This window comes from Sturnira hondurensis, unplaced genomic scaffold (assembly GCF_014824575.4).
Source record: "Sturnira hondurensis isolate 20B ecotype Veracruz unplaced genomic scaffold, ASM1482457v3 Scaffold0008640, whole genome shotgun sequence".
In the NCBI taxonomy this organism is placed as follows: Eukaryota; Metazoa; Chordata; class Mammalia; order Chiroptera; family Phyllostomidae; genus Sturnira; species Sturnira hondurensis.
This window is the reverse complement of record NW_028081271.1, coordinates 401,068-427,758: the sequence shown is the minus strand read 5'-3', so window position 1 is coordinate 427,758 and position 26,691 is coordinate 401,068. Positions and strand designations below refer to the sequence as shown.

The window sequence follows — 26,691 nt, the reverse complement described above, 5'->3', positions numbered from 1 at the left end:
GGGACCTTTTCACGGAGCCGCTCCCGTTTCCAGACCTGTCGCACTTGCACTGGGCTGCACTGGAAAAAGGGTGATCGTACTGCTTTTTACATTGATCGGAAACTGCACTCCCTGGTGGGGGCAGCAAGTTCTGAGATTAGGCCACAAGCGCACCCCATGTGGACAGCAGGCTTTTCCTGCGCCTCCACACTGATTTCCCAGCTGCTCCCTGACTCGTGTTCTAGGCCCAGCTTGGAAATTCTTCCTGAGTTGGCTCCCAAGGTCGTCCGGCCTCAAAGAACAGATGAAAACTCATCTCTGCCTCTCCCGAGGCACACAATGTCCCTGCAAGGTTGCTCCTCTCCGCATCTCTAACCCAGCAGCATACCCTGTACAAGCAAACCTGCCGCATTGTTACAAACTGGACCGCCGCCTTTGAAACATTCTTGCTTTTGCACTTCTTTTCAAACCTTCCCTAATGCATTTTGACTGATCTTGTAGCCACCGAGTCTGCCAGAAATTATGCTGCTGTCTGCTTTTTGACCTTGGGCAAATCACTGCACCTCTCTCGGGCCTCTTTCCTTATTTGTGAGATGGAGCTATTAACAGTTTCCTCATAGGGGCTGCATTGGTCCTCTAGGGTCACCATAACAAAACACCACAGACGGGGGAGGGGGGAAGCAACAAATGTATTTTCTCCCAGTTCTGGAGGGTGGAAGTCCAAGGCCAAGGTGCCATCCAGATTGGTTTATGGGGAGACCTCTCTTCTTGGCTTATTATAGATGGTGCTTTCTTGCTGTCTCCTAACATGGCCTTTGCCTGGGTGGACAGGGAGGGAGCGAGGGTTTTTATTTGTAGTCTGCATTCAGCCCACACAATACTTTTGTGCAGACAATGCATTATGTAAGAATGAAATAAGATAATGTATTTTAACATTATTTAGAAATAACACACTATATATTTATATCCAAACCATATATATGAATATGTGTGTATATGTAAGTTAATAGAATTATTATTCCTATATATAATAGGATATTACTAGGGTGATCAAAACATTTCTTTTTGGTTAAGCTGACTATATTAAAGAGTAGGAATCTGTGTAGTAGGCTGTGAACACTGACTCGATATTTCCACTGCGGTTTTTATTTTATTAATTTGTTAATTTTTTTTTTGGTATCTGATCCTCATTATGCTGACAGGATTTTGACTCTATAGAAGACTTGCTTTGATGCCGCCCCGATCATTGTCTATCTCATTGCAACCTAAAGCTGTAATATTTGGTAACAAAAAAGAGGGCCTGTCAAGAAGAAAGTTGAGTGATAGAAGGCAAATTCTCTGTCCTATTGACTGGGTCCAACTAGGGCCTCCCGCCAGGACCTGGGGTGGCCGGCTTCCCCAAAGCTGCATTGGAAGATGCAAAATGACCACGGCAGTTGGCCTCTGGAAAATTCACGTGCAGGGTGGTGAATTCTAGAGGCAAAGAAGGCAGCTGTCCCTGACGCCAGCAGGCTGAACTCGGCCTCAGAGGGCGGAGCCCAACATGGGGCAGGAGAAGATTCCTCGCTGTGCCGACTCAGTGAGGACTAAGCTGTTGGAAGAGCTCGTGGAATTTGCAAAGAAGCTCCTCATGGGGCCACCCGTGCTGCGCAGATGCAACAGCCTAGGGACACGTCTCTTAAGCAGCAACCCTCTCCGATGAGCTCAAATAACCCATCAGTTTTACTGAGTGAAGAGGGCCTTCTTAATATCTGACTTTACCAAAAAGCAGGTTAATGGCCGATCCGTCCCTGAAGGTACTAGTGAAGGTTCCCACCTAAGCATTATTCGTAGGGAACATTTCAAATCAAGCATCCACAAGTTTTTGGTCCCTAACTTTGTTTAATACTTCAGTGTTCGCTGTTCAGTGACTGACTGAGGTCATTGATGATGGAATCAATTGTGCTTCAGTGAAGGTTTTGGAATGTTAATTAGAGTGGGCATCTGTCATTCATGTCTACTTAAATATTCTTTTTCTTTCTTGTTGAACTTTGTCGGGGTGACACTGGCTAACAAAATGACACAGGTTTCAGGCGCGCAGTTCCACGACACATCATCGGCACACTGGATTGAGTGTTCACCACCCCAAGTCTAGTTTTCAGTGCTTTCTCCATATGGTGGTAAGTCCCTGGGCATTATGCAGGCTGCCTCCTCAGTGCAGCACCTAGAAAACTACATTTCCCAGAACTCCTTGCTGTCAGGGTACAGACATGTGACTTAGATTTCACCAATCAGATATGGGTTAATGAAACTTTGAGTTGATTGGCTGCATGAGAAAACAGGCACCTGGCATTCGGGTGTGTCTGCGTTTGAGGGCCAGAGCAGCAGCTTCCAGAACCACAGCAGAGGCAGAGTGGTCTCCGTGGTCACTGGCGGCAGCAGGACCCTCTAGGTCACCGTAGAAGCAGCTCTGGTCCGAGGTCAGATGAGGCAGCCTCTCAACCATTCTGTGTCATTTAATTTCTTTTACTCCAGCCTTTCACAAAGGCTGACTTTGTGTAATGCCTATTTAAAAAATGACATTGTGTGTGTCACTAGACTTATCCATTTTCTGGAACATCAAACCATTATTGACCTCTAAGTCTGTGCTGGTTCATTACAGCGAACATGAAGCATGTGTATTCTCCCTGTCTGGTAATTCAGTTTACAGTGTTTAGGCTCAGCTTAGTGACAGAGCGCCCCAAGGCAGCTGGTTACCCATCATTTATTAGACAAATGCCATGTAACATACAGAACTGGAAGATAGGGCTCACACTCATCTGCGGCTGTGTTTGACACTTTATACTGATTGCATATTTCTTTGGGGCCAATTTTCTAAAATGAAGCCCCCAATTATTTCACAAGACACTCAGCACCGGCGTCTTTTCTCAGTTCCTTCTTTCATGCCGTTGATTCCAAGCTGAGGAAAGCGCCAGTGAATTCTGGTGCCCTGAGTTTTGTGCTGTGGCAATCGAACATTTCACTGTGCTGTGGCTTTGCTGTTATTCTTCGATGACTTCCTTCTGCTCACCACCCAGTTAATTGACAAATTCGATTAATTCTATCCCTAAATGGGTCTTGCACTGACCCACTTTTCTCAGTTTTTACTTCCTTTTCCCCAGCTTCAGCCACCATCGCTGGTTCCGCCCCTGCCTTCTCTAATTCTACGCACGCCTGCTAAAATGGTCCTCTCTTGCTTTTGTTAATGCCTCTCAATCACCTTCCATTTCCCTTCGCGTAAATCCTGTGTCGTTATTGTCATGCTGTGTTCTGCTCTGGACCCATCAAAAAGAAGCTCTGGGACAGAACGAGTGTCGAGTGTCCGGGAGGGTCAGCAGGTAGAGCCACAGGCAGTTCCCAAGATGACTGACAGTGGAGGGCACCAGCAAGCAGCGCCACCAGCTGGGGGAAGAAATGCTTCCACCCAGGGAGGGTCTGGGTGTCAGCACCCGCCACCCGCCATCCGTGGCCCTAACCCAATGCTCCTGCCCACTCCTGCACTCCAGTCCTCTCGTGCCGCACGCCACTCAGCACGCCACTCATTCGGGCTCCGCACAGTCCTCTGTCAGGTCCTCGGAAACTAAATCCTTCCCTCCCACTTCCCTCCACCTCTGTCCTGTCCCCAATCCTTTCCCTGCTTCTCTTCCTGTGGCTGGCTCTCTCATTCTTCAGGTCTCTGCTTAACTGCCACCTTCTCCAAAAGGTGTCTCCTCACTGTCCCAATTGTGGCTCACCTCTGTTACTCTTTTCACAGCACAGCACTAATTTCCTGCGTCGCACTCATCACAGTCTTTATTTATCTTTTAAATTATTATTGTTTGGCTGCTCCGCAAGAATGGAAGCTCCCTGACACACAGTCTCGAGCACACAAGATTCCATCTCACGGAATCATCACAAGTAGCCTGCCCTACTAATTCAGTGACTGATTTAGGTCCCTGATTAAATGCAATCTGACTGATCCCCTTCGTGTGTGTGTGTGTGTGCGGTGTGTGTGTGTGTGAGAGAGAGAGAGTCTGGGTGATGGTCTCATTCTCTATGCATAAATCACATTTGCTCATTCTGATTGTAAGTGCTTCAAAGTAGGAAATATGAGCAGTAACTTGGAGGTTATATTTTAAAAGAACTATGTTCAAATAGTACTATTGCTCATAAGGAAGGTTTTCAGGTCACTAAAGCTCTCTGCAACCAACTTTCATCTTTAAAATTAGATACTAACATTGACCCCTCTGAGACAGGGACAGTAAATGAGAAGACGTATGTGAACCATGTAGCATACAGCAGACTGAATAAGGACTTCTTTTCTCCTGTGTGTTTAACCTCTCTCTCACCACCCATTATGGGGACACGATTATTGACCTCAATTTTGGTTTGATTGATTGGCTGATTGATTGAAACTAACAAGATTAGAGCCATTGCGATAGACTGGCAACCAAATCCCTCCTCCACATCCTCTCAACAAAAGTAATTATGAAAGTGTTATCTCACTAAATAACTGAAATCACTAATCAATGTTTTACTTTTAAGAAAATGTTTATGCTGAGAACATAGGGGCACACTATGTTTCAGGTGTGTTTTTAAATATTAATCATTTATGGTGTTATTTGGAGGGGTCTGTGGTATGAAAAATACAGCATCTACAGTTGATGAGTTCACTGATGGTGAGTTATTTAGTTTTAACTTTTATTGATTAATAGAACGAGAGAGGGTAACAGTTGTTGAAGGCAACACAGGAAATAGAGGTGGGCATATAGGAACTCATTGAAAGACAACCTGACATCGTGGCATAAAATCCTAAATATTGTAGTATTTTTCTAGTAGTAAAATTATGGGGATTTAAATGTAATGCCCAGCGATAGCCGCCTCCTTGAACTCGCCGTGTTCCTCCGCCCCAAAGAGTTCAGCCCCCCCCACGAACCAGTGGGGAGATTCCCATTAACAGCGCTTACCGGTAAGAGGAGGGGGAGAAACGTTAGATGGGTCTCCGGTGGGCCTGTGGGTAACGGCAGAGCGCCGAAAGTGGCAGTGGGCACGAACGGTGACTCAGAGCACTGTGATGGCCAGCTGTCCCGGCCGGGCCTCTGCGGGGCGTGTCGTCGCCGCCGCCCGCCAAGGGAAGCCTGGCTGGCACGCCCGCACCACAGCTGCCAGAGGGACATTTAGTGACTTTCTCTTCGGTCCTTTGAAGTCAGTTTCATTGACTCACCAAACACGTGGGAAATGGCCACTGGGTCCACTAGTGGCCACTCAGTCTAATCCTCTGCCTGTAAAAATCCCAAGGGCCATTTTTATGAAAGGTTCAGTGGTTTCTTTCTAACATATTGACCTGACTTATTTTTCTGGGTGCCACTCGGTCACTGAGGGAAAAAGAAGCCTGCGTTATTTGACATGCTCACGTTACAGCAACGCCGCCCTTGTCTTAGGAATGTTTTATGTACATCAGTCTACTTCAGACGCATGCACTAAAGGAGGCAGATAAACACCCATCACTTACCAAACTGACCAATCGTTAATAGGCTTCTTAATTTCAAGAGGAACCACTTTTATTTTCTTACATCTTTTTTTCTATCGTTTATTATTCTGGGACTTCTCAGAAGAGTTGGGAAACAGTACAACAATTAACAAGCCCCAAACTTGGTCACATAAATGTATAAATTAACTCTCTCTATACTATGCCATTTTATATTTTGTCATAATATTTTTGACTTATGTACCAAATATGGCTACTTTTTACTATCGTTCTTAATGATTTACTCTATTTCTCTTTTTAAAATATGCCCTTATAACATTTGCATTTTGTTCATAAAATGCATCAGATTAAGATGAACAAAAAATATAGGCCCAAAAAGCACATGGTTTTGCTTGGTTCGGGCAGTCTAGACGAAACACTTGTGTCCTTCTCTGACTTTTCTCTATCAGGATTAGGCCCTTCCTCTTTGTGCTCCCACCATACCCCGTCCTCGCCTGGATTTGTCTCACGTCTTCTTGTCTGTTTCTTCCTTTAGCTATGAGATCCTCATGGCAAGAATATTATATTTAATATTTCTCAGCAAAATGTTTGACACATAGTACATGTATTTTAAAAGTTTTCACTGGAGTCCTGGCTGGTGTGGCCCCCTGGATTGAGCGCCAGCCAGCCTGTAAACAGAAACGTCGCCAGTCAATCCCCAGTCCTGGGTGGCAGGCCAGGTCCCCAGTTGGGGGCGTGCAAGAGGCAACTGATGGATGTTTCTCTCACACATCAACATTTTTCTCCCTCTCTTTCTCCTTCCCTTCTCCTCTCTAAAAATAAAATAAAATACATAAAATCTAAAAAATTTCACTGGATGAATGAACAGATGAAAGCTCTTATTCTATGGCCTTCCACTCAATCCATGTATAAAATTTTTTTTTTTTTTCTGATAACAGTCAAAGCTGCATAATTGGCTAATTTGATGAGTCGTTGTTTAGATCATCCAGTCGTGGACTGTTTGAGGATTTAGTTCATAACCTACAAAGAGGACCATTTTAAAGGCTTGAATTGATGGGCTTAGTTTTACCTTGCTGTTTTGAATATCATTTACCTTAGCAACCGGAACTCCATCCACAAAGTCTTCAATGTGTTCATGCTAATTGCATACTAAAACCTTTTTTTTTTTTTAAAAAAGGAAACCACCTGTATGTAAACGTCAACACCCAGATTGTGGAGTCCAGAGCAGGGAGGCGGAGTGTCTGTTTATTTTGAGAATGGAAAGTCAGGAGCCCTGCACAGGGGCACGTGTTGCACGCAGTTGCCGCCCAGGAACACGCTCAGACCAATCGGAGCCTGCGGAGAGCTTGCATGGGCCGTATAAATATTTGGAGCTGGAGGCACCGTTACCAGCTGATGCTTTCTTTCCGCAGGGCCAGCTGTTCAGGGCATCCCGGACGAGAGCCAGGCACATTTGGGGACTTGGCTCTCACTGCCGGCGCGGCAGATTCCTGCGCAGCCATGTCGGTGTTAGAAGAAAGCCGACCATTTGCTCAACAGTTATCCAATGTCTACTTCACGATACTTTCACTGTTCTGTTTCAAGCTGTTTGTGAAAATCAGCCTGGCCATCCTCAGTCATTTCTACATTGTCAAGGGCAACCGCAAAGAGGCGGCGAGGATAGCGGCGGAGTTTTACGGAGTGACCCAAGGACAAGGTAGGTGGACGGCAGTGCTTTCATGTTTCAAGTTGAATTTAACTCTCATTTCATCCATAATCCGACAAAACATCACATGTGTTCTCTGTGGGATGCTTCAAAGGGGATGTTTTTATAAACTCAGTACAGAAAATATTTGTTAGCTCACTTCATGGTTTCATAAAAAATTGCTTTGCTGTGGAAATGTCTGGGTAAATAAAATGAAGGTATCTTTTGCAAAATAGATTAATAGAGACATACTTTTAAGCATATGTTGTTCTATTAATAAATGTTTTAGAACTTTAAACATTTCATTTCCCATAGTTTTATAGGCTTCAATTACTGATTGCATTTGAGTTGTCCTCTAACATGTGCTGAAAGCTTGATTATTTTTTTATTCAAATCTTCAAGGATATAGGAAATAATTATTCAAAAGAGAACATTTGGAGGTCTTATTTGTTTTTCAGAAATTTTATTTTACCAAGATTAACCACTGGATTATAAAATAATGTGCAGTGTATCAAATATTAAGATTTATGGCATGTGTTTTCCTGATGGCTCTTTTGCTGCTTTGCTCCATTTGTAAAAACTTGATTAGAAGAAGATAGGAACACGAATTAGCAATCTTACATGCGTGCAGTCAGATCATCCACCCATGTTTCTTAGAAGACATTGAAGTATGAGATCTAATGAGAAACAATAATGTGAGTCATAGGCTTTAAAGGTTGTAAAAACACATGCGTTCTATCGGACTGGTTTCCATATAATAAAAAAAATTCTTACGGTGGGTTCAAGGTGATATTTTAAGTTCTGACGGCCTTTTGATTAACTTCTGCTTTGAGAGGCAGCAGAAAAGCGTGCGCATCTAGAGTCCCAGATACCTCTACCATAACTTAAATTTTCAGAATCAAAATATACTATCACATAGTTAAAAAATGTAGTTTTTTTAAAAAAGCACAGAGTAGAAAGCTTGACCTCTTAAAAGTCTGTTTTCTTCCAATTTTCAGTTTGTGAGAATAATTCGTTTTAAATGTGGATTATTCTGTGGGTACATGGGACGTTAAGGTGGAAAATCTTTTTTTGTGTGCATGAGGTATATAATGAGTATATTTTTCCTAGGGAAGATTTTCCTTATGCAAAAAGAAAAATCTTTTTGATTTTTGAGCTCATTAAAAGTGGGGAAAATCTACATGCCAGTAAGAAACTCACAGAGAAGGTGGCGTCCAGAAGAAAAAGGCAGGAGTTAATTCTGCACCCAACAGCTCTGTTTCAGAACAGGCCTATTTAAATGCGGCCTACGTTATGCGGCTGGACAGAATACCTTGTTTAAACACAGCAAACATAGAAGACCAGAGTGTAAAATACAGCCACATTTCCAGATACAAGGCTGAGTAGATCACACAGTCACAGGCCCCGAAGCCTCCTCTCCTGGGCAGCTAATAGCCCGTGACCACATTTCACAGTAAAATCTTGTCGCTGAATTGCGAGCATTGCAGTAACTAACAACCTAAAATGTGGGCTAAAAATTGATGTCTTTCGGTGAACTGACAACTGTTTTCAAGGAAGCTATGGAAGCTCCTCCTTGTCTGTATTTACAAATCAGAAGAAATGGGCGTCTTCTCTGTAGTCGGGTCTCTTTACTGTGATTACTCTGGGAAGTGACGGGAAATCTGTGAAATGGCTTCCACGCTCCCGTCTGCTGCTTGTGAGTCTGTGTGAAGCTACATTAGACTCCAGGACTAGACCCCAAAAAGGAAAGAAAGACATTGACACTCACCAGTGGAAAACACTTCTCCTAGGAATGTAAAGTTTTTTTTTAATTTTGTGTTTTTGTAATGTTAGATCTATTTAACTAAATTCTACCTTCTAATATCTTGCATTAATCTGTATGTTAAATAATAGACTATCTGATGATAATTTTCATTCAGTGTAAGCATAATTAGTCTCCAATATTTTTAATATGAGAAAAATGATTAGGGACCTTACAAATTTTTTCTTGATCTCCTACCTCTAAGAATTAATTTTTTCTTGCCCAGGAAAGCATTGTTCTTCATTTTAACATAGCTTGTTCTTTTATTCACTACAAATACACTGTTTTTATTTTGGTTATATTTTGATAATTAACTAATCAGGCTCAATTATCTTTGTTTAATCTGGCAATTCCCTCCTTCCTAGGGAAGATTATCACCTTTACTCCAATTTGAATTAGGTTTCTCCTTCCTACTTTCGAGACTTAGCCAGATGGTTCCCCAACATTTCTGATGTGGGGTTGCCAAATTCCATGAAATATGAGCTGATGTGGGCATTTTCATGTCTTTCACAATCGCCGGAGACCCTGTTGACAACATTCTGGATGTCCTCCCCAGGAGCGGCGGTGCTGTGGTGTGAAATGAAAGAAACGGTGTCTTCTTAGGTGGTACTGCGAATTAGCTCATTGTACTGAACCCGTGTCAGGCAGTCTTTTTAAGGCGCTTTCCAATGAGGCTGGGGACCAAGGTATGTGTGTGCAACAAGGATGCAGAAAAGCTAAATGACAGCGAAAACATGTAAGGTTATGCCTTCTCGATCCCTTTGTTATTCCAATATGACTGAAGTCGGACTGCTCGTCTTCTGTGCCGGAGACTTTCATCAACTCCACCGTCATATGGAAGGGACCTCTTCGTTACACTTTTCTGTGTCGCCACCTCCCGTGTTGTGCTTGCTGTTCAAGGTCCTGATAACAACTCTGTGGATCGGGATCATGCCCATTTCCAAAGCTGGCCGTCCACTTTTGAGAGGGACAGGGAGACGGATGGGCGTCGAAAGGTGTTTTCACCTGTGCTAGCTGACGGGAGGGAGAGCACAGGAGGACGTGAGGGAGGACACTGGTCTCCTGCCATCGCCCCTTCGGTGGAGGCGGGTTCTCTTCCACTTCCATCCCAGGTTCTAGCGGAAGTTCAGTACTTCCGCCTGCCAGTGGGTGGGGCCAGTGCTAAGCTCTCATTTTTGAGCCTCGCTGATACCTAGAAACTAAGGAGACAGAAGGTAAGGAAGGTGAGTGTACTGTTCCCTCCTGGAGGCAGTTTATTCTAACTGAGCAGATAGTGAGTGTTTCTGCCTGTGATAATTATTTTCCAGAAACGCTAATTGTCAAATGGATCTAATAACTGGGAAGGTCATTTTCAAAGTTGGATTTTCAGAGCTATCTTCATGGGTGAGGCAGAACTTGAGTGGACCCCCAGGAAAGAGGAGAAGCATGAATTTAGAGGTACCCTGGAATATTAAGAGGTAATAGATTTAATGCGAGTAGAAGGTTTATGAAGTAGAAAAAATGATAATAAGTTGGGCACCGATGTGAAGGCTGGCTAAGTAATTTGAACTTAACTTTGAAGGCAGTATGAGTTATTGAGAGTTTCTGGCCTGAGTAGGGGGCAAAATGGGAAAAGACACATATAAAATCCTAATTTAAGGTATATTTCTATAACAACGGTCCCTGGAGTTGGGCAATGAGTCCGGTTTGAGGTAGGGAGCCGAGGAGGCCCCTGCCTCAAGGAGATGAGGACCTACATTTGTGTGGTGGTGCTGGCGTGGATAGAAAGGAATGGCAAGAAGACACAAATAAGAAGAAGAGCGAACGAACTGGATGATTCCTTTAGATAACATGGGCAGAGAGCGCAGATGTCACCGTAGGGAACTAATTGTCTCCCAGGATTCGATAAGACACAGCTACAGCAAAACGTCTCCGTCATGAGAGGGGTGCACTGGCCACACAGGGAGACCCACAGTCCCCCGCCAGTGCAACCTCAGACAGGCGCCCCTGTTGCCGCGTCATCACCTAACTCGGGTGTGAGTGGGGTAAATCAAGTAGACTCTGAATTCCACTCTTGCGTTTGATTTATTTAGTGTATTCCCTCAGTCCCATCTTTTCATCCCCAATAACCCCTGATTAGGATGCCGCTCCCTGCGTCGCCTTGTCCCAGCCCTGACACCAACGGTCCTTGTTGTAAATTCCTGGAGTTGCCTCTTGATATCCTCCGTTTTGTGCTCTTGGAGGTGTAAGCGTGCCGCTGATGTGTGACTTCGCTACAGCTTTGCTGATAGGTCAGGTTGCGAGCCTGCCAGGCCGTGGACAAATTCTAGACTGGGAAACCCATCAAAGTAATCTCGTGACACCCAGCCACTTCAGACCCTCTTTTCATGGTCGCGACTTTAAAAAGAATATAGGGTAGGTGTGGAATCATCTGATACATTGGTGACAGTGGTTTGAGAAATCTGGTCCTAGGGTTGCCATTCAGCACGTTTTTGTTTTGTTTTTTTTCCACGAGTCTATTGTTGATACTTGGGAATGGGCTGCAGCGTTAAGTGTGTCACCTCAAGTCCAAGTACCCGTCATTGTGGAGAGCAGTGTGAACTGGGTAGGAAAAGAAACTGGAATTTCATAGGATGTAATGTCACTTTTTCTCCATCAGTAAAGTCCATTCCAGGACTTTTAACTTTAACTTATATGCCAGGAATCTCATTTTAGGGTGGATGTCGGCAATGAGCACCTGGTTTCATGTGATTTGGGTACTTCTGTGCTGATTATGTGTGAGGGAGGTTACTCATGTCGGAAACTCTCCTCAGAATCTCAGCAGTGGAAAATTTCAAGAAGCAAATCCACAGGATGGCTTCTTTCATGTTGTTCATTATGTAAAGGCATAAAATACCTTCATGATGTGAGTTTTAGACACATTTTCTATACTTAGGGAGAAATCCACATAAAATAACTTGAATGAATAAAATAGCTCTTCTGCGACAAAACCATGACATTATAGTTAAAAGTGCTACAAAAGGAATGTTTTTTAAAAGATTTTAATTTCACCCAAGCTCAGCTAATTTTCAGACCAGCCAGAACACACTTACTGGGAGGAAACTATTGTGATAATGTCCATGAAAAATGGCATCTGGGGACCAAGTTCCAGGTTTACAAAAGACAGTCATTTTAATGTATGAATGCCTTTCTTTTTCCTCCATATTTGGAGGGACACATGAATTTATGGAATTAAGGAACTTGGCACAGCTGATGATAACTTAGGAGGACTCAGTTTTCCTAGGAGGAGCCTTCTTGTTCCTTTGTTCTTCTCTGTCCTCCTTTAGTCACTTAATTAATTGCTCACTTATTACTCATGGCGATTACTTGTGTAACTTCTACATCAAAGGCCCTGTGCTAGGCATTTAGGATAAAATACACAAGCTCACCACAGTGCCTTTCCTCAAGGTAAGCGTAGTCTAGTGGGAGAGACAGGCAGGGGACCAAGTCATTGAAAGCATGGTAAGTGCTATTCTGCCAGGTTAAGGAGGTGCCGTGGGAGCTCAGAGGACAGAGGACGGACACAAGAGCGTTTCTGCCTGGGATGTTCAGTTAAATGCGAGCTGCACCCACAACAGGCATGTTCTTGGCCAGGAGCACGCATGGACCCTCAGCCGTAATGCCCCCAAGCCTCCTAGCTCCCCGTTGTCACCCTCTTACCATGATTCTTATTTCTAACTCCTGTCTCCTGCCTCGATCTTTCCCTAAAGCCTCAGAGTTTTATTGTCAAAGGAATTGACTTTTAGGAAAGAACAGGTATGCTCATTGCAAGCTTTTTGAAAAACTGACAAGTATGTTGGTGAAAATTTTCAAAATGAATTCTGTTTGTATTGGTAGGTGCACTGTTAGGGTCAACTCTAAAATTTTTATATAATGAGGACAGTTAAGAATGAAAACTGGGTCTCAACCTTCTCTTTCCAATTTACTGCCTCTTTTAAAAAATGGTAAATTATTTTAAAAGGTATTTTTTCTTACTCATCGACATAGCTGATAGTTTTGAATAAATACTTGGATACCCACTCTGTTCCTGGTACAGAATTATGTGGCGCATGTACATAGTCAGATACATAGATATCTGTACATATGCAGGTGTGCACATATATATATACATGTTTGCCACAAACATTATATGACTTGCCTCTTGAGAGAAAGGAGCCTTGAGTGAGTAGAGCCAAACTTCGCAAGCACAAAACACCCAACCAGCGAGCGAGGAGAAATTTGTAAGGTGCCACCTTGAAAGCAGTTCAGTTCTGCAAGGAATGTTCTCCGAGGAGTTCACTGAGAGCATCAGGAACGTCATAGAGAAGGTGGAACTTCAGGTAAAACTTCCACAGCAGAATGTACCTGGTTTCATGCAAGTGGAGATGAAACCAAGCCGGATGTGGAAAAAGAGGGAGTTCGGAATGGGGAACTAAGCGAGCCCGGGTTGACTGGGATGGAGGCTGGAGTCTAAATCCCAGATAAGGACGCACAGTTGGGAGGTGGGTGCCACTGTGAAAAACAAACACACATCTTTTCAAATCACACCTCCAAGAGTTAATAGCTTTCCCATGCCTTGCTGGACTTTTAACCTACGAAAAAGAATCGTTAGCTGATGATGGAAATGGTGACGGCCATAAGCGTTTCCCAAAGTCCTTGGTGTAATCTCATGACCCACATCCAGGAGAAGATGGAATGCCTACTTGACATTGACTCCGCAGGGCACGCCCTCGGAGTGACTCTGTGGCTGTTCCGGTGAGTTCCCAAGACAGCTTTAGTGCCCGAAGTTCATTTCCTGGCCCCGGGAGGAGAGAGGAGAGTTTGTCTCCAGTGACAGGCAAACAATGGCTCTTCCTCTCAAACCACCTTTAAAGTTTGGGGAGGAGGAGGGAGGGAGCAAGGGGAGGGGAGGAGAAAGGGTTTACTAAGGCCTACTGGAACTACTTTTGGCTTTTCTCCTTTACCAGCTGCACCAAGAACACGTCATTCACTCTTTCCAGCCTCCTCTCAGCAATGCTGCAGAGCAGACCATTGACCTTCTAGACTGAAAATGCCCAAGGAATGTCAGGTTCCAGATGGAGAGGCTGAGGAGTCTCAAACTGTCAGCACCTCTAGGTGGCCCGAGATGGCGCAAGTCCACTGAGTGGAATCTAGGGTGAGGGGTAATGTACTAGAATGGTCTTTTGTTCAGTCCTGTAATTCTCCACTGGTTACCATGGGACAGGTTTTTACCCGTCCTCTCAGTAAATGTAGAAGTTTTCCAGAAGCGCCTCAGGGTTGGAGAGGCCAGAGGGCAGCCAGGGTGCCGTGAGGGGTCAGGGTGCCTGTGTGTCCCTCCCCATCTCTCAACAGAACAACTGGGCTCTGATGAATCTCTAGAAGTTGGGCTTTAAGAGGATTTTTTAAAAAGAGGATAAAGTAATGTTTTAAGTGAAACTGTCCCAGTTTCTTCCAAGTATAATGTAAGTCGCACGCATCTTTACGGAACCTAAACGCCCTATAAAATGAGTCATCGCTGAGCACCCTTTCAACATTCTTTCCTAAGGATTAGGACAGCATTAACTGCCTGTGAGAAGGCTGGAAGGCGTTCCCGCTCCTCGGGGCAGCTCCATCTTCATGCCACCATTACCTACGGAGCAAAATAGAAACATCCAGAAACACACTCTTTCCAGAGGGCTTATGGTCTTAAACTGTGGGCAGAGTCCAAACAAACTGAAACGTAATACTGAAATGCCATGCCTGTTCCTAAATAGAAACGCAGGCTCCTCTGGGTGGTCAAGTGTGCAGCTGATTCAAACGAAAACAGAACAAGACAATTCACATTGAGACCAGAGCGTGGAAAATCTGCTCTCGGCCATCATGACTTGGCCGAGTCCCTCGCTGGTGGATTGAGTGAGGTCCACCACTGCCAAAGTGCTAAAGGGAGTTACTCTTCCTCTACAGAGGTCTGGGCACACTTCGGTAGCAGTTAAATACGGAGCCGCTCTGAGTGGCAGAGCTCCTCAGCCACAACCAAACACGTTTTGATTCGCCGCTGAGATTTATGAGCTAATTCTGTCTCCCGACTCTGCCTCGTTCGCTGGAAAAATGATCCCTATCATCATCCATCAAGTAAAGTAGTAAGTAATCTCTAGAATGAGATGATGCACGAAATGAATTCCTGAATTTGGGAGCTTTGGGTCTTCCTTGCTTCTCGAACCGTGATCCAGAATGCGGAATTAGGAAGAGGAAAAAGCGCCGGTTCCTTTAGAGTTAAAATGCACGGAATCACAGATCTACGGAGTCTGAGAAGGAATGCCTCCTCTATTAGTGACTCCCCATGAACTGAAAAAGAAGGGAGCTAAGTGAACATCGGAACATTGCGCCCTCTCTCCACTCCCCGCCGTTATGAAGTAGCCCATCTAGTAAAATCTAAGTTTCATGTCTACTTACCATTTGTTACTCAAAGAAACCAACAGAACACGAGTGGGTTGGCTCAGGGACACTATGCCCTGTGCAATGAATATTAAGTCCTAAAACAGCACTTGCATGTCTAATTGGAGTTAACTAATTGGAGTGATCTAATTGGAGATATTGACTCACATGCCAAGAATGTGAAAGACAGGGAAATCTGTTGGAGTAAGCTCAGTATTTAGGGTTTCCTGAAAGTAACAATAATTTTTTTTGAAAAGAATGTTTAATTATGAAAGTTAGATTCAATGACCGGCATTTTCATAATTACTTAGAGTTTAATTTTAAAAAGCACGCACATGACCGCAAACCTGGTTCTGCAGGTTTATAAGGAGTGTTTTGATTACGAACAAAAATAAGACTTGGAAGAGAAATTATTTTTTAAAAGATTTTATTTATTTATCTTTAGAGGGGAAGGGAAAGAGAGAGGGAGAGAAATATCCATGTATGGTCGACCTCTCATGCGTCCCCCGCTGGGACCTGGCCTGCAACCCAGGCATGTGCCCTGACTGGGAATCGAACAACGATCTTTTGGTTTGCAGGCCTGTGCTCAATCCACTGAGCTACCCCAGACAGGGTGAGAAAGAATTTAATTAGAAGGAAGAAAAGGAGTTTGGAATTAATTAGAGGCTCATGAGGCAAATATGATTCTTGTCAAATATTGCACGTGGCTACTGAACTGTGACCCAAAAGCAGGTCACTCAGGAGAAGGAGATTATAATTTACGAAGCAAAAACTCACTGGGTTTTTGAAAAAACTGCTAATACCACAGAGGGAAACAATGTCTTGGATATTGAAGAGACTTGATGAATATTTGTGGAATGAACAAAAGACCTTAAATTAGGGGGAAATGAAGTTTAAAATCACACTGCAGATGGCATAGTGATTTAGCCACAGGAAAAAAAAATGCCATTATGACTCTAGCACCTTCTAGGCATATCTGTCTTCTTAGGAAACTTGTTTAAAGTCTGAAGCTGTCAGTTTCTTCACTGGTGAAATGGAGATGGTGACATTATTTCAAAGGGTTATTGTACATTTTATATGAGATATAATTTATGACCTAACCCATTGGCCACTGTGTCTGGTATATAATTTACACTCCATCAATGTTACCTTGTCCTTTAAATTTTTTCAAACGCAGGACAAGAATGCCACCATGTAGAAACACGGAGAAGCAATCATGAAGAAAAGATGGCGGGAGGGTAATAAACTAGGCTTCTGCACAGTGGCCATAAGTACATGGTGATATGGGGACTTGCTTACTAAGCAGGTGTTCTGCCCAGCATCACGTTCGCTCCTTGGGTGGATGCTTTTGGGATTTCAGTGGTTGGCTTTAGGTTTATGTCAATTTAAGAATAACAGACTGAAGCTCTGAAAGACGACCTGAGTGGTCAGCTTTTTCGGTTAGTAACGGGAAGGAGTGGAGTTTGGACCCGGAGTTCTCAAGCAGCTGCTTGCTCCTTGACTGCCTCTCACCAGGTGACCCGGGTGGCGGCAGCGGCTGGCCTCAGGCTCCTGTGCCCCCCCATACGCTCTGACTGCTGGCCCTTTGCATGCCGAGTTTTAACTATTGAAGAAGTATTGAAAATACAAAATTTTCCAAAGCAACAAGCAAAAATGAACAGTTGATTCTGTGCCTCGAAGACCCAGCCTACGCCGGTCACTCAGATGTTCTCTCCGACATGCTGCATGTGCGCCCTGAGCAGGAATCCTGCTTCAGGGTGGCGTCGCACAGCTCGGGGATGGGGTGTGCTCGGCCGCCATGGCTGGAGCCCGCCGCGTGCTCCGGCGCCCAGGCTGGTGCAGAACCGGAGCCTTAAAGTTGCTTGCAGAAATTTCTTCCAGGATCTTACTCTGTCCAAGAAACTCTTCTTGCTAGAAGCTCATCGGGCAGAAATGTATTCCCCAGCAAACCTGGTCAAATACCTGGTTGTGGCTGTCCTGTGGGAAACCCGGGTGTTTCCGGGAGGGCATCATGAGAAGTTGGGGTGTTAGCAGATTTCCAACACTCCGTTGGGTGGGTGCCTGGAAGCTGCTTAATTTCCAGCAGACCAGGGCATGCACATTAACTTCCACTAAACCGTTTTCTTGCCCTTTTCTTTCTTTTCTCTCAATCCCTGGCTGCCAAAAAGGGAAGACAAATAATAATAATGATGCTAATAATCACAGCACCACTCAGAGTGGTGAGTCAGTTAGTTCAGGGTTTGGGCATTTTTTTCTGTATTTTTCTGTTCCTTTCTGCCAGCTGATCCCTTCAGGAAACAAGCAAAACACGGTGTTTCACTGGGTGTCTCTTTCAAAAAGCTTTTATTTCTTATAATAAATCTTATTTTTAACAAGCAAATGTATATCCAGAAATAAGAATTACTTTGTAGAATCATCCAGTAACAGCCGACTGTCTAGCAGTGCTTTCAACTGTCTGCGCCCCACACTCGGGTTTGCAAAACCTCCCCCATGAGCTTGCAGGGACCTCTGCTCCCTCATCAGCCACCCAAGGACTCCCTGAAGGTGGGGGAGCCTGTCTTTGGAGAATAATACCTCACAGATAATGACGCTGCCTTCTCTCTTCAGCACAAGACCATAAAGCCATGCACATTACTGTCAGGGAACAAAGCGACGATCCAGGAGGTGGGAACAGTCAGGCCGTTACTTACAAGGCCACCCACGTTCATGACCAGGTGGGAATCTCAGCCTCGAGTCAGAAGGGAGGGTTACTACCAAAAGCTAGGCGGGAGCAGGACAGTGGACAAAGAACTTCCTCAAAGCAGTGTGTCTTCCGGAGCCTTGGAGAACCGGAGAGCAGCATTCCTGAGCAACACAAAGGCCCGCCTTGTTTTCAGAAGGTAGCTCCTTCGGCCCTGGTCTTCAGCAGACATTTACAAACCAGCGCTGCTGACACGGGGCCGACTGTTCCTTTTGTCAGATGGTGGCAATCCAGTTCTGAGTTGTCATGCCAGAATGGTGATATTCTAGCAGAAATGCTATTTTCAAAAACAGCAGAAACCTAAGTGCTTTGGAAGTGATTGTTTAAAACTTGGTAAAATAGCAATCAAATATGCATATACCAGAATACCTGTACGGCGTGCTTTATAAGTTGTGTATAAAACAGCTTTTAGTGAACTGCTGAATTTGTGTCTTACCGTGTCAAGGTGTTATTTAAAAGGGTCCCACCATATTCCTTTGGGAAATATAAATTCTCCTTTAATCGGAGTGCATCTGTGCATTGCTTTCCTAGTTAACCTGGTATCTACTAATGCTGTAGGAGAAGGTGAAAACGAGCGGAAAACATCGTTTTTCACGTGAAGCGGGGGCCTTGTTTCTCACGTGCCCTGTCATTGGACTTCACCGGGGTGGTAAGCAAGCATCTCTTGACATTTTCTGTTCCCAGCTGTGGGACTTGATGTGACCTACCACACACTTTCTCATGACAATAGGTCATATACTTACGGTAATTCCTGAAGTCCCTCCTTACACACTATCCCTTCCCACCTCATAACTGTGCTCTGCAAGAAGGAGGTATGGTGCTTCTTTTACGGAGGAGGCAACAGAGGCTTAAAAGTGTGGAGGAACTTGCTTGAGGTGGTTGATTGAATCAGGGGAGAGTCAGATGTGAGCCCTGGTCTTCCAGTTGCTTCCGCCCCTTGTGGATTTGATTTCTTTGATTATGTCAAGAAACGAGTGAGCAGTGTCGTTTTTCCAGAGCTTCCCGTCTGTTGGTTTGCAGCCTATCTTTCAGGGTCTTGGCAACAATTCTAACTGGGCACAAGGACGTAAGACTTCTGGTGTTGCTCTCTCACAGACTGTCACGATGTCCCAAACAAACTCATCGTGGACCACACCGCTAAGTCAGGCCGTTACCAGTTTGTCAGCCTCGTGTCATCCTCAGAACTTAGAAAAATGCCCAGCACCTGGCAGGTACTAACACTTGAGGAAGGAAGAATCAAGGAGGAAGAAGAAGAAAAAGGAAGGAGACACTGAGAAAATTCAAACTCAAGAGTACGGATTTTATTGCCGCTTTCACTATAGGGGGTTGTGTGTTCTAATCATGCCTCACCCAGTGGCCCGAGTGCGCTGAATAATGCTAATGAGAGATTCTGGGAGTTCATTCTCATAGAACAAATAAAGACAGGAAATCCTTGCTGCACTTAAATTAAACTTATAACTACTGCCCTCCACTCCTTCTTCTTCTTAATCAAACTTATTGTCCTTTTTCCCAGAGTCCTCTTAGTCTCATGAATTGATACTGATCCTCCTACCCAATTTAAAAAAAAACTAAAAACTTTTCATCCTTCTTTTTAATGGGACTCCGTTAAAGGCAGTTCATGCATGACCTCTGGACTTCAGTTCATCACCTTCATCCCACTCTGCCCTTACCCACCTTGCTGTTAAAGTGCCCCAGATACTCTAGTATGTTTTTAGGGAGCAAAGTGGTAGCAATGACAAAATTAAATTTAAAAAATTTTTAAAGAATCTAGCTTTTGCCTGCACTTATGGGTGGCTTCTTTGTCCACGAGCAGCTGGGGATGTCAGTGGTGGGAGAGGTCTCTCTGGGGTCAGAACTCTCTCCTGGAGCTGAGGTCCCAGAAGGGAAGCAAGCAGCAGCCCCCACTAAGTGGGGCGGGCCCCCTGGGTGGAGGGAGGCAGACAAGGATCTGCCTCCCTCCAGCCACCACATCTGAGATGCCACCTAGACCTGCATGTGGGTGCTGAGGGAGCTCCTGGGTGCCTGGCTTTCTCCCCCTTCGTGAGGACCTCCTCCTGCAAGCGTGCCCAGCACGTAGGAACAAACTCCCTCTCCCCTCAACCGGCGCCAGCAGCTGGAGCCTCCTTGAGCTCATGGTTAGTGGTGATAAAACTCTTTGGGGCCAGACGGGTGGCAGGGGAGGGATTATGTGTAAATTGTTCTTACATTAGGTCCCAGGCTGCAGTGCGGATCAGATTCGCCTCCTCAGCTGTCACACTCAGAGCACAGGCCACGGGTGGCTGATGGCATTCCTTGCGTGGATTCGGAGCCCTTTTAAAACCTCAAGCTGGCGGTCGGTAGAAATTGAACATTTGTGTGAACAAAGTGAGTAAAAAAAATAAGAACAAAAGGATGAGAAGAGTGTGCTGTTTATGAGAAGGGTAAACACTAACTTGGTTCTTAGTAAGAGACGTCATGCTGTTCTAAACACATAGACAGAATAAACTGATTTCATCCTCACAGAAACCCTACAGGTGGCCCTGGTTGTGAAGTCCGCCCTTCCGTGTGGTCTCTGGGTTAGATTTGTGTGTCCTAGCTGCTAAGTACCAACGTCACACACGAGAAGGAGTGCGGGTAGGAAGCAGGCAACCTCAGTTCCAGTCCTGCTTTGTTGGGGACGCCCTGAGTGGCTTTGGGGACATCAACTACCCTCTCTCAACTTCAGGCTCTGTATCTGTGAAATGGAGGCAGTAGGCAAGATCAGTGGGGTTTGAATCTTTTTGTGTGTTTTAAGGCCTTTGTCCCATTCTGATGATGACTTGGAAGCTTACTTTGCAAAGCTGATGGTGTGGAGGCTGTTCCTTGTGAAGACAGAGCCCCATGCCTGGCTGACACACCGCCAGGCAGCTGTCTTGCGTGCATAGGGGGCTTTGAAGCTGTTTGTAAGTCACTGAAGCAGATGATACCTAAGTCCACTTTTAGCTCTGAGGCTCGGTGACTTTTTCGTGCTATTTAATCTATTGGTGAATCATTTTTGGACCAGAGAAGCTATTACACAGAGAACCCATGTCCCTGCTTGTGAATGCATCACACACCCGTGACCTCACCCACCCCATTCCGGAACACGGAGATGGTACTCAGCCCAATGGCCCCAAACGACTGCCATGAGTCACCAAGCAACATAAAATGGCAATTATTTTAGAACAAAGACAGAGTCTCAGGCACGCGCAGGCGCTCCCAGGGTTACCTGCGGCACACTGCCGGCCCTCTTGCTCTCCAGGCACGCTGAGGCTCCCTTGCGCTTTCCGCATCCTCTCCACTGTGCGTACTGTGAGAGAAAGTCCCCAGGTCACCCTGGGCACTTTGTACAGGTGAACAGGACTCCTCAGCACAAATGGAAGAATAGCTGAGGTCAGAGAGCAGATATTCTGCCCATTGGGCCAGCTGGGACCAACAGGGAGGCCCCCAAATACCGCTGCTTAGACTAAAGGGCATCGGAGTAGGCAGAGCCCTGCGCGCTTCATCCGCTCTTATCCAGGTGTCCCGTCTTCTGTGAACATCCTCCTCCACTTAGTCTTTTTGGTTGGCCTCTTTATGTTAATTAGTATCTTCTTAATCATAAAATAAGCTACCGTACATCAGCAGAAAGTGAGCAGAGGTCATTTACAGACTTTATTAAAGGACTGTAACACAGTCACCTGTTCAACCGCCATCCAGGTCCAGACACAGTGTTCTTGGAACCCCGGCGTCTCCCAGGTAACCCTTTCCAATCACAGTGCCTGCGCCCCAAAGAGAGAGTGACTGTCGTTCACAGTCAGCATTTCCTTTCCTTTCTCTTTTGGTTTTCTTTCCTATAAATAGCATCCCAGTTGGATAAGGTTTGGGCTTAGCCTATTTTAACATTTTACATAGAGTCAGTCTCTAAATATTCTTTCATGCCTTTCTTTTCCCCCACTGAACAATGTGATAAAAAGATTTATCGATATGTATTTCGAGTTCACTTGCTCCTAATGCTATAAATTCCATCCCCTACTGGGGCAGTGATGAACGGGATCGCTGGGAGCGACGAGTTTCAGTGAGTTTGTCCAGCGCTCCGGGCAGCGTGGCGTGGTCAGCGTCCCTCTGGCTTCCCACGTGGTTGTGTCTGTAATTAAACAAGCAACGTATGGGAATTCACGGCACTTCCCATGCTTGCTGACACTGGGTAATGCTCGTATTCTTAAATTTTGCCAATCTGGTGGGCACCTAAGTGTATCTTACGGTTTAAATTTCATTTCCCTGGCTAATAATGCCATTTTCATGTTTACTGGACATTCGTACTTCCTCTTTTGTGATACGCCTGCTGAATACTTTGCCATCTATTCTTTGGAGTGATTTTCATTGATTTTTAGAAGTTATTTATGTGTTTTTTTTATTGTTGTTTGAGTACAGTTTTCTGCCTTTCCCCTGCAAAGTGAAGAAAGCTTAAAAGAACTACTCACAACTATCTTTTGTGGCTAGTTCACTTTTTATGGGTTTTCTCTTTTGGTGAACAGAAGCTCTTCATTTGAAAACAAATTTATAAAACTTTCCATCGTGGTTGAGAGTTTTTGTGTAATTTACCTTAATAATCTTGCTCTACTTCAAGATAATAGAAGTATTTTTCTGTATTCTCTTCTTAAAGCTCCTTTCAAATTATCCACGGGGAACTGATTTACTGCGCGGTGTTAGTCCGTTGGCACTCGTGGGTAGCCAGTGTATCTCCACCCTTTATTGGGCAGGCAGCCCCAGGCTCTGCAGCGCCCCCTGCAATGCCCCCTGCAGCGCCCCCTGCATCACCTGGGGCCTGGTCGTGGGGGTCGGTTCATGGGCGGGTAGAGCAAGCCTCCACTTTATTTTATTTTCTCAGTAGTTCTGCACGTTTCCAACCTTGGTAATTTGAAATTTCATGCATTAGTTTTAGAAGCAACGTCTTCGGGGTTCCCAAAACTCCTGCTGGGTTTTTGTTAGAATTTGATTACCCTATTATGTAATCACTTACTTATTTGAAGTAGAATTTACATCTCTGAAGTACTCGGTCTTCCACTGAGCAAACATGTTATGTTTCCCATTTTGTGTGAAGGCTTCCTTTCATATCTCTTGTGATGTCTGTGGTCACCCCCTGAGGGGGCTTACATATATGTTTTCAATTTATTCCTAAGTACTGAGTTGTTCTGTGCTCCTGTGCATAGTATCTTATTAACTTTTTTTCTCTTTCCACCTATATGTTATAGACATGGAGAAATACAATTAATTTTCATATATTAATTTTATCCCAAGCAACCTTGATAAACTCTCGTATTAATTCTAATAAGTATCTGTAGGTTCTATAGGGTGTTTTTAGGTAGAAAACCCTATTACTGTGAATATGACAGTTTCATTACTCCCTTTGTCGTTGTCATACCAGTTGTTCTTTCTTCTTCCTTTATATTATGGGTCAAAATCCTCAGCACCATTTTAAATAGAGCAGTGACAATGAGTATGCATTTTTATTTTTGAATTCAGAGGGGAAGTTTTCAACATTTTGCCATCAAGTAAAAAGTTTCCTGGAAGGTTTTGTAGACAACCGTTAGCACTTTTAAGGAACTTACTTATTATTCCTGTCGTGTTCGCTGAGTGTTTTTTTTTTTTTTAACAGCGCTAGCATTTTTACCTGCACATACACCTGGGCAGTGTAGTTCCTGAAGAAGAGCTGGTTCTGCAAATGCATTTTTAAAGGCATTCCTCGTATCATAGTGATGCAGTTCACGTTCAGCCTTGCTCTGCGGCAGGCGGTCCACACCACCCACACTCACTAAACAAGCAACCTCCTCTCGGTGGGCTGCCTGCCCCTGCACGCCTGGTCACGCCTGGTTCTGTGATCCTGGGTTAAGCTGTGTGATCCTTCAGAGCCCACTCCATAGCTCTTGGACACATGTGCTGCACCTTTCTGACAGATGTTCTGGAAAGTTCTTTTTTAACACGAGGGGATTTTTTTCCAACTTTTTAAAAGCTTTTCTCAGAAAAATCTGATATAACAACATCATTCTTCCTTTCTCCCTATTGTATCCTGCCCTATCAGTTATCTTCAGAGGGTCCGTAAAAGGGTTAACCTTTCCTAATGTTACACCAAGAGCAATTTGGGGAGATCATTTTGTGTCTCGTATGTTTACACAGTTTACAGAGTGTGTCTCATGGCTTCCTGGTGATGAACTGAGGAAGGGTTAAGGTGATCTGGGAACTCCTGGGAAGAGGACAGGCTGTCAGGAGGGGGGTGGCTGAGGTGGGTGTGGGCCTCCTCCCCTGAGGGGTCCCAGCGGCGATTTTCTCTTGGTGGTAGGATAGAACTGAGCTTTATTGAAGAGGTGGCCATGGTTAGAGGAAGACTCTGCACTTCATGTGAGGTCCTGGTTCTGAGGAATGGTTCCAGGTTTCAGTCACCCACGGTACCTTCCAGGGACAACGGGCAGGCAGTAGGGAGCAGGTGTGTGTTTGGTGCAGACATTGGTAGGTGTGGATGCAAAGGTGCTTGACACGTGATGCCTCACCCAACAGTGAACTTGTGCCCACTGCGTGGTCACTTTCAGACAGGAAGAAGGGAAATGGAATTTAAAAATTAATCAGATCTCACTCATGAATATCGATGTAAAGATCTTAAATAAAATATCAGCAAGGCAAATCTAGCATGAGAAATTAGCTTTCTAAGAAATCTATTATGATAAAGATTCCTATCCTGAGTGACATCCTGGCAGATAAATTGCACAGAGAGATATGTCCCATTAGGAGACACAACCTTGCTTTTGCGAGGTTTTACAGTCAGACTTGCAAACGCTGCCTTGGGCATTATTTTGAAGCAAGTCCCAGACATATCACTTAATCCACGAAGAGAGACTGGATTGGCTGCCGGCCAGAATGGATGTGGAGAACAGTTAGTGATGTTACAGCTCAGTAATATGCAATAGTTTGGACCAGGCCTCTCACTCAAGGTTGATAGTGTTGGAAATTAATGAACACAGACACAGTGAAGAGAAATTGGGGAGGAAAATGGGCATGATGAAGCTACTGACTGGATTATGCACACTTTGGCATCAACATTTGAAAGCCCCGAGGTAATAATTATTAAATTTATCAAGAGATTTTTCAATGTAAGACATGGGCATTATTGCTCATTTGAGAACGGCCATCACTCTCTGACTGTTAAGCTGGGATTTACCTAGCAAAAAGCTTGCATAAAATTCAACTTGGGTTGAATTCAGTTCAACTCGGCAAACCTCACGGTGGTGGTGGGGGGGGCGGGGGGGCGGGGGGCAGGGGGGTTTGTGTCCAGATCTTCCTCTTTCAAACCCACCAACACGAATCTCTCAGGACCTGGGAGACTGTTCACAATGTTTGAGGGACTTTGTACTTCCATTCACTTTAAAATCAACAGCTTCTTCCCTCTATTTGTTTTTCTTTCATTTCTCACATTTTAACTATTTTCTAAACTCTGACTTATACATGAAATGGCTGGTCAATTGTATATTCTGTCAACCAGCATACCTTTCTTCCCAGCCATAGGCTCACCATGACATAAAGGTGATGTGTTATCAGAGTCAGTAACTCTTTCGTCTTGGGTTTTTGTTGCTTCATTTCCATGGGCTACTTTTGTTGGGTTATCTGTTGTTTTCTGGTCACAAAGTAGCAAAGTTACAGCATATCGAGAGCTGTTTTACATGTACCATCGTCACTGAGTGATGAATAAACCATGAACATTTTCGGGGTTGACCAGTAACCACAGTGCTTGAGAGTGGTGAGCTTTTAATTTGCTTTAGGACTTTCCTCCTAAAAGAGACAAGATTTGACAAAGTTGGCATGAATGATGCGCTTATATTTGCATCATACACTACTGAGAATAATGCCATGAACATTAACGTTAATTAAGGAGTGGACCTACTGAGCTTTGTTAAACTGCCTGTACATAAATTGCTAATGCAAGTAAAATTGATTTTTTCCATTTTTTATTTTATTGTTGCTCAAATACAGTTGTCTGCCTTTTCCTTTAAAAGTCACATCAGTGAGAGTTCAAAAAATTTTATTTCTATGTACTGTGTTTAAAAAATAAAATTAGGATTTTTATAATGCAGTAAATATTTTTTTCTAACTACACATTTAACAGAAGTCTGGAGAAATGTCCAGTCCTGTTTTCTGCATTGGCATTTTTTGTTTTCATCACTTTCCATTTATTTAACAGATTACACATTAGCCAAGCAATTCCAGAGATACCGTGGTAAGAGTAATGGCAACACCAGTTTTGCCTACTTTTCCATAAAATTCTTTGGGGCTTCATGAAAATCTGAGTCATGGAAATGCCCTGTGATAAGGTCACATCGTCTTGATTGAGTCTCATGGTTCACTGCTTACAATTTATTAAACTTCAGTGAAAGTTATATGTACATCAGATATTTTAGGGACTTTTCTAGTAGTTAAGGGGCCATTGCTGTCACCAGGAGACGGGAATTTCTGAGTTTGCCAGAGTGTAAGAACCTTCCGTTCCCAGACGTAGGAAGGTTCCTTACCCAGCAGTTGAGATCCATGTAATTCCCAAATGCCTCCCTGGAGTCTCAGGTTCAAGTGGC

General features: G+C 44.3%; 1 protein-coding gene across 4 annotated transcripts in view; it reads left to right on the top strand.

Annotated features, from left to right (window-relative positions):
• The window catches only part of ASB5 (ankyrin repeat and SOCS box containing 5), a 75,901-nt gene that overhangs the window by 27,042 nt on the left and 22,168 nt on the right, over nt 1–26,691 (top strand). For 2 of the 4 annotated variants that reach the window (XM_037055117.1, XM_037055116.1), the window contains one exon: nt 6,877–7,160. In XM_037055117.1, coding sequence (XP_036911012.1) covers nt 6,965–7,160 — 196 coding nt within the window. In that variant the 5' untranslated portion in view covers nt 6,877–6,964. Of the gene's footprint in view, nt 1–1,201; nt 2,139–2,333; nt 2,439–6,876; nt 7,161–26,691 lie in introns of those variants that run through there. The other 2 variants (XM_037055118.1, XM_037055120.1) reach the window with 2 other exon arrangements.